General features: G+C 52.6%; 1 protein-coding gene across 1 annotated transcript in view; it reads right to left on the bottom strand.

Annotated features, from left to right (window-relative positions):
- The window catches only part of STARD5 (StAR related lipid transfer domain containing 5), a 10,773-nt gene continuing 3,531 nt past the window's right edge, over positions 1-7,242 (bottom strand). Inside the window, exons 4-6 of the mRNA XM_007470076.1 lie at positions 5,793-5,910; positions 4,848-4,941; positions 1-246 (exon numbers count right to left, since the gene is read on the bottom strand). Coding sequence (XP_007470138.1) covers positions 99-246; positions 4,848-4,941; positions 5,793-5,910 — 360 coding nt within the window. The 3' untranslated portion in view covers positions 1-98. The remainder of the gene's footprint in view (positions 247-4,847; positions 4,942-5,792; positions 5,911-7,242) is intronic.

Here is a 7,242-nt window from a genome sequence, read left to right as displayed (position 1 = left end):
TTCCAAAGGAGCCCGTGTTCTCCCAGGCTCTCCAGCTGCGGCCCAACAATGGCAGCTCCGCACGAGTCACGGCAGTTCTCGGCCCACCAGCCAGGATGTCAGCCGTAGAATTTCTTCACTGCTTTCTGGAGGTTGGCGTAAAACCCGGCCATGCTGCGGGGGAAGAACGAGTCCACCACGCCCTGCGGAAGGTAACCGCTGAGGTCGGTCTGGAAGAACGTGACCAGGCTGGTCTTGTGGGGCTCCCTGTGAAAGCAAGGCCAGGGCTGTTACGTGTCTGCAGCAGAGAGCCCGCCCAGGGGAATGGTCCAGACCCAGGGGTTTCACTGGGTTCACTGCCCAGGGCGTCCCTCTAGACCTGCTTCTTTTCAGGATGGAAGCGGGTCCTCTCGTGGATGCTTCCATGGCCCCGCCAGGCCGCTGAGCGAGGACGACCCCCCACTTCCAGCCCAGGAAGGTCATTTGTTCCCTGTGCCCGATTCACTCGCCAAAGGCTTTCAGAGAACTCACTCCTGTACCGGGTCCTGGGAGGAACAGACACAATGCTGCACTCTGTCCATTTAGGGCAGAGGTTCTCCAAGTGGTCTGGCAGCTCCTGGGGGCTCCTGACACCCTTTCAAGGGGTCCGCAAGGTCAGAGCTATTTTCATCACAGCACTAAGATGTGATTTGCCTTTTTTCGCTCCCATTCTCTCAGCACGCACTTCACTCTCACAAATTCTCTCTTGGCAGGACCATGAAGGCACGGGCTTCGTGGAGACCACTGAGCATTTTATTTGAATGCAGCTGTCAACAGCTTCCGGGGGAGGTTTCCAGAGGCTACATGAGGTGTGATATCACACCAGACTGAATGCAGAAGCAGATACGAGCTTCTGTTAAACCTGACATTAAAGAGATTTCCCAAAATGTCAAACAGGGCCACTCCTCACTATTTTTCTCCTCTTTTGAAAAATATGGTTACTTTTCACAAAAATATTTATGGGAACATATAATACACGTATTATCATTATTTTAAAATAAATGATTTTTAAATATCCCAGTTTTAATTTCAAATATAGTAAATACTGATGGATATAATCCATATGAACAAAAGCCCTTTGAGGCCCTGAATAATATTTAAGAGTGTAATGGAGCCTCAGACCAAAAATGTGAGAAGGGCTGACTTAGAGACCTGGCACATAACTTGTGCACATGTGAAGGGGCTTCGGCTGGGGGTGGCAGAAGCCCCGAGGGAGGCCACAACATGGAACATGGCACAGACCTGTGCTCAAGTCGAGAGGCAGGGTCTGGTCACCAACATAGCAACTCAGCGGACCTCCCTGGGCTGCAGACGTAGTGGTCTCATGCTCAGGGGCACAAGGGCAGTGAAGTCCACCAGCGAGAGTCAGATTCAGTGAGGGGCATGCGCGGGAGGAGATGGGACTCAGCTTGGTAGGGACAAGGGGTCTTCAGTGTCACAAACTTCCCAATTGCCAGGACAACAAAGGCATGGGCTTTGCAGAGACCATTTGGCGTTTCATTTGAATGGAGCTGTCAGCAGCCTCAGAGTCTCATCAGGAACCCCACGGAGCATTGCACCTGCCCATGAAATGTTTCCTGACATCCTGGAGGTCAAGGGCTGAGAAGTGGAGAGGCTTTAGAACCTTGCCTTCCCTCCCAGATGCACAGACAGGGCCGGGGACCAGCAGATGAATGACAGTGCAGGATGGTGCTGGCTGGGCAGGCTTTTCTCCTCTGCTCATGCCTTCTCTGCACAGAGCCTGACCTCTTGGGCTGGGGCGGGGGCACAGACCGCCTTCCACCCTAAAGCCTCAGCATCATCGGACTCTATTCCTTGCTCACCAACCCCCAGCCCCTCCACCTTTGCTGGGACCTTCTCTCTTCTCTCTGTTCCTCCTCTCCGGGCTCACTCAAGCCCTCATACTTCTCAGTGTTGTCCTCTTTGGCCTGAACAGGTGAGGGAGAAAGTCTGCCCAGTGACCATGCTTTCCTCCGGGTGAGGACGGGGCTTGGTAGGAGGTAAACACACAACAGGCCGGGTGGAAGAGGCAAACTCGGTACCTTACAGAGTGGTCACGGTGAAGAGTGTTTCTCGCTTGGACATCATTAACAGAGCGGGCAAAGGGGGGCTCAGAGAGATGTTGGAATCACCTGGTATCCCCATGGAGAAGGCTGGGCTAGATAACAGCACCCACCACTGGTCCTTGTTGTAAGGATTGGTGAGATAACACGTGCAGAGCACTCGGCAGACTCGCCAGACACAGAGCAGGGCTGCATTCACGATGTGATTATGCTACCCCTGCTACAAACACCAGCCCCCACCACCTGCAGAACAACCAGAACCCGACAGCTCTGCTCTGTCTGCTGCAGCCACTCGACTCAGGCGCCACCATCCCTCACCTCTAATTAGTCCCCTTGCTCTGGCTCACAACCTTGCCCACTCCAGAGGCATCACAGCACTGGACACCCAGTTGAGAGCACATACTGCTCCAGACTCCCCGCCAGCTCCCCATGCGATTCCGAGGACAGTGCCCACAACTCCAAGGTGTGGGCCCTGCTACCTCGGTGACCAGATCTCCTTGCCTTTCCCCCTGCCCACTGCCATCTGGCACAATGGCCTCCATGCCATTCCCTCAATGCCCCTTGCCTGCCCCCACCTCAGGGACTTTGGACCTGCTTATCCCTCTGCCAGGAACGCACTCCCCCCAGCCCCCTTCCACCCCCAAGGCTCCCTGTGCTGCGCTTTGGTCAAACGTCCTATCAGGGGGGCCTTTGGTGACCCCCCAGATGTCTAGCTCCCCCATTCCTCCCCGGTACCTTTATCTGTTTGTTTTCTCCAAATCATTCAAAATCTGATCATTACAAGTGTGTACATCTGATATAATTATGGTGCTTGTGTTTTGTCTGTCTACCCTGCTCCCACTAGAATCTAAGTTCCAAGAAGGCTTATCTGTTTTGAAGGGTCAATATCTAGATTAAGAGCATAGATTTTGGAGTCAGATGCTATAGCTTGACCAGCTCCTGGCTGTGTGATCTTGAGTAAGTTAAATAACCTCCCTGTGCCCAGAGTCCTCATATAAAAAATGAAGGTAATAACAGTACCTTAGAATTGTTATAAGAATAAAAATGAGTTAAATTATAAAATATATAGAAGAGTGCCTGACACACAGGAGTGATGTATAAACATTGCTGCTGTTCCTGTCACGATTAGTATCATTTCTCGAATCCATAGCACCTAGAACAGGCCTATATTCACAGAGTGATGGGAACCATCACAGTCACAGGTTTCAGATCCACATAAAATGCTTTCAAGCGAGCTGAGTCAAAACCTCCACACTAGGGACTCCCCTGGTGGTCCAGGAGTTAAGACCCCACGCTTCCAGTGCAGCGGAGGCAGGTTCCATCCCTGGTCGGGGAACCAAGATCTCGCATGCTATGCGGTGCGGCCAAAAGGTAAAACAACAAGAAATATATATATATATAGAACATGTTGGGAAGAAATATTTGTAACATATATAATAAAAAATGTTTTTAAAATGTCTTAAGAAAAAAACCTCCACACTAGCTGGATTTTGGCTCTAAGTGACCCAGCTACAAAGTCTGTGCAATCAACTCTTGCTATCTGGAATGAGGCATAATGATACGCATCAAATTGTATGCTCTCCCCAAGGAAGATATCCATAGAATTCAGCCCCTAAGGGGAAGGTGCTCTGACTCTTATTCTGAAAATTCCTCTGTGTGTGTGTGTGTGTGTGTGTGTGTGCGTGCGCGCGCGCGCATGGTGAGGGAAGCTGTGTTGGACTGCAGCTATGCTATTATTTTCAAACTCATAAAGTTTTGCTACATTTAACAGAAGTCTGCCACAAGACGTCTGAAAAGCCAGCTTAGTCACAAGTGTTATGTGGAGGTGTGGGATGTGGGTTTTCGGTACAATGCTATGGCACCAAAACCCTTCTCCTGGGATTGTGCAGTGACAGCATCGATGTTTCCCCTCCTGGTGTCTGTTTGTGGGTTGCAGGGTGACAGGGACAGACCCTCAGGTACAGTTTCTTTCTTTGTCAACTTGAGTGGTTCCCAGTATAAACCAGTGACCTTTGGGTTATTATTACATGGAAAGCTCCTGGTAAAAACCTGGCCCTGGTGGTCCAGTGGTTAAGACTCCACGCTTCCACTGCAAGGGGCGTGGGTTCGATCCCTGGTCAGGGAACTAAGATCCCGCACGCTGCTCAGTGAGGCCAAAACCAAAAAACCAAAACCCCAAAAAGAACCTGGCCATGACCTGTGAGAAGATGGGGACAGAACCATTTCTGAGCTCAGTTCTGGGGCTGACTCACGGTGTGCTCTGAGAATCGCCCTTTAGCCTCGAGCATCTCCACCCCATTCCTCGGTGAGGGGTGAGGAGCACCGTGTGGGATTCGGGGTGAGGACAGCTAAGCTCTTGGCTGCTCCGGGCTGGTGGAGAGCACTCAGAACACGGAGAAGACTGGGTGTCCAGGGCCCCCATGGCCAGCCTGTGAGCCTGCACAGCCCACCTAACTCCCCCGAGCCTCAGTTTCATCATTTACTAAACGGCACTGTGACATTTGCTCAGCTTGCCTGGGGCCGGAGGGAGGGTTCTCCACATCAGAAATAATGACACTTCCCCACAATTCTTTCCCACGTGCCTAGAACTTTGGCGTGTTATGTCACCGATGTGTACGTATAGGGTTCTGTAACATCAAGGCCTACAGAGCGGCGAGGCACTTTTATTACTGCGAATCATCATTAATGTTGCCATCGAGTAGAATGTCCTCAGTGAAGCCACAGTTAGGTCTGGGCACATCATTCAACCCAAGAGGTTCTCCTTACCCTGGCAGAGGTCCACAGAAGCAACCACAAGGATGGTTAAATCCTCTCACATAACCTGGCTTTGGGGGACATAACAGATGCTCCACACTGGTAGCTGGAAGACAGAGAAAGACGCTCCATGAGCTACAACTTCGGGCAGTTGGGCCACTGCCGCTGAAGGGCCTTACAGGGCACCCAAGGTGGGTACAGACCAGTCTTCTGGAGTCCAGGCGTCAGAGGACGACCCTGCCACTCGGCCCCGAGCTCTTCCTACTGCCACCCCCGTCCCTCACACTCACACACACGTTCACACATACTCGTGCGCACACACACACGCACGCACTCATGTCCACAGCTTCCCCAAGCCTGCTGGAATATTAGAGAAAACAACACTTCAGACTATGAGGCTTGGGGGCAGGAGAACGAAGGGACCCCTCTCAAATCACAGCCGAGAGAGGTGTGGATGGACACACAATCTACCCCCATGTGGAAGATTCAGAGGAGTGGCAGGCGCTGTGGCTTTCAGCGGGAGGCACCATCAAAAGTGCAGAGGCAGGAACTCTGCTCCTCGTGGGAAGGAGGGGAGCGGACAGCCCCACAGCCCTCTTGGGAAGGTGCTCCGTGGGTGCAGGGAATCACCGCACCCTGGGGTTCCCCGAAGCCAAACCATACCCCGCATGTCTAGGGTACAAACTATGCGCGCCAGCAGGGATGGAAACGGGGTGCTGACGAAATCTGCGATTTATAACTAAAATTACTAGTGTGTGGACTCTCCCGCCTCAGACCTCCCTGGCACAGAATCTCCCCAAACCTGACAAGGGGAGGCTGGCACAGAAAAAGGGACCCAGGCTGTGAGTGCTCCAGGGATTTCCAGCTGGTCGGCTTTCCTTGAGGAGCTGGGCGGGTGTGGAGGAGACAGAGCCCAGCATCCCACGAAGGCTTTGCAGCAGCCCTGCCGACACTCACCATTGGAACTGATGGTCCCATCCTCATACGTCTTGACCAGCACCAGGTCCACAAAGTCTCTGGGAGAGATGAGCTTCATGACGGCCGATGGGGTGGTGGTTCTGCTGACGCACTGTGTCTGTCAGAGCAAAGGGGGATCCAGCTGCGTCTGATGGCTACGCATCTGCTCCCCACCCTAACTCGACTTGGAGCTCATCCACCCTGTCCCAATACCCCAGGGTCTGGAAAATGGGAATAGCACTGACAGCAGGGTGGCGCTGTGACCTGGAGGGTCTAGAATGAACTTTCCTGGACGTGCCAAGGGTCATGGCAACACACCCAGCTCGTACAATCCAGGGGTGTGACACGGGCTGCCCATGGCTGATCAGGACCACTCTGAGCTTATGTCTCAAAAGATCATGAGAGATGCCATTAATTGAGCACACAGTAAGAGCCTGGCTGGACAAAGCTCTCAGTGGTCCTCTGCAACTGAGAAATAGGTTTCATGAACCCATTTCACAGGTGAGGAAACTGAGGCTTGGAGAGATGAAGGAATTCACCACAAAGCTCAGGGTGGAGATGAGGCTTGAATAGGGCCAGGAGTAGGGGCAAGAGAGGTCATTCCTTCCTAAGGCCCACCCGGTACTTGCCTAACCCTGAGAGCAGTGCCTCCTTAAATGTGTGTCCTGAGCAGCTTTCTGGTTTCTCCCAGCCCCAGCCCTGGGAGGTAGCACCCCTTGAACTGCACTCCACCTCAGAATATCCCACCAAGTCCATTCTCCCACTTTACAAGCCAAGGGCCCTTCAAACCCACCCCACGCTTTATCCCATGATTCCCCTCCTCCAGCAGGACCCCAGTCCTTTCAAGGTCACAAGGTACAGGTCAGGCCTGAGGGTGGGACAGTCCTGGGGAGACCTCTGGGGAGCAGGCAAGAAGGTCTCTTGCCTCTTTGGCTATTAAGACTAGGGGCACCGTGTGTTGCTGAGAAAACTCTGACCCTGGGTATGAGTCTTCCAGGTGGGCATGCACTCCCTGGGGGCACTTGAGAACTTTCCAGGGGGTTCTGGGAGCACTGGGAATCAGTTTCCAGACGGCTCATCTTCTATGTGTCCTTCCTAGAATGACCTGCCTGAGAACAGCCTGCACCTTCATGCAGGTTTCCCTTTCCCATTTGAAAAAGGTGCCACATACCCCACCCATCTGGAATCTTCCAATCATACACTGTCCTAGGGTGTAAAATCCCCCAGAACCCTGCGACCTCTTATCTGGAGCCCAGCTCTCTCCCAGATGCCAGCATATACCACTGTCTCCCGGGCCAAAGGGACACTGAGGGATGCTGATTTCAATATTTAACCAAGGCACTGCACACTGGAGTTAGAATTTCCATGTTTTCCCCTCTCTTAAAGCATATATTCTTTTTTTTTTTTTTGCGGTACGCGGGCCTCTCACTGTTGTGGCCTCTCCCATCGC

Source organism: Lipotes vexillifer, unplaced genomic scaffold (assembly GCF_000442215.2).
Source record: "Lipotes vexillifer unplaced genomic scaffold, Lipotes_vexillifer_v1.1 scaffold532, whole genome shotgun sequence".
In the NCBI taxonomy this organism is placed as follows: Eukaryota; Metazoa; Chordata; class Mammalia; order Artiodactyla; family Lipotidae; genus Lipotes; species Lipotes vexillifer.
This window is presented reverse-complemented; position numbering and strand designations above follow the sequence as displayed.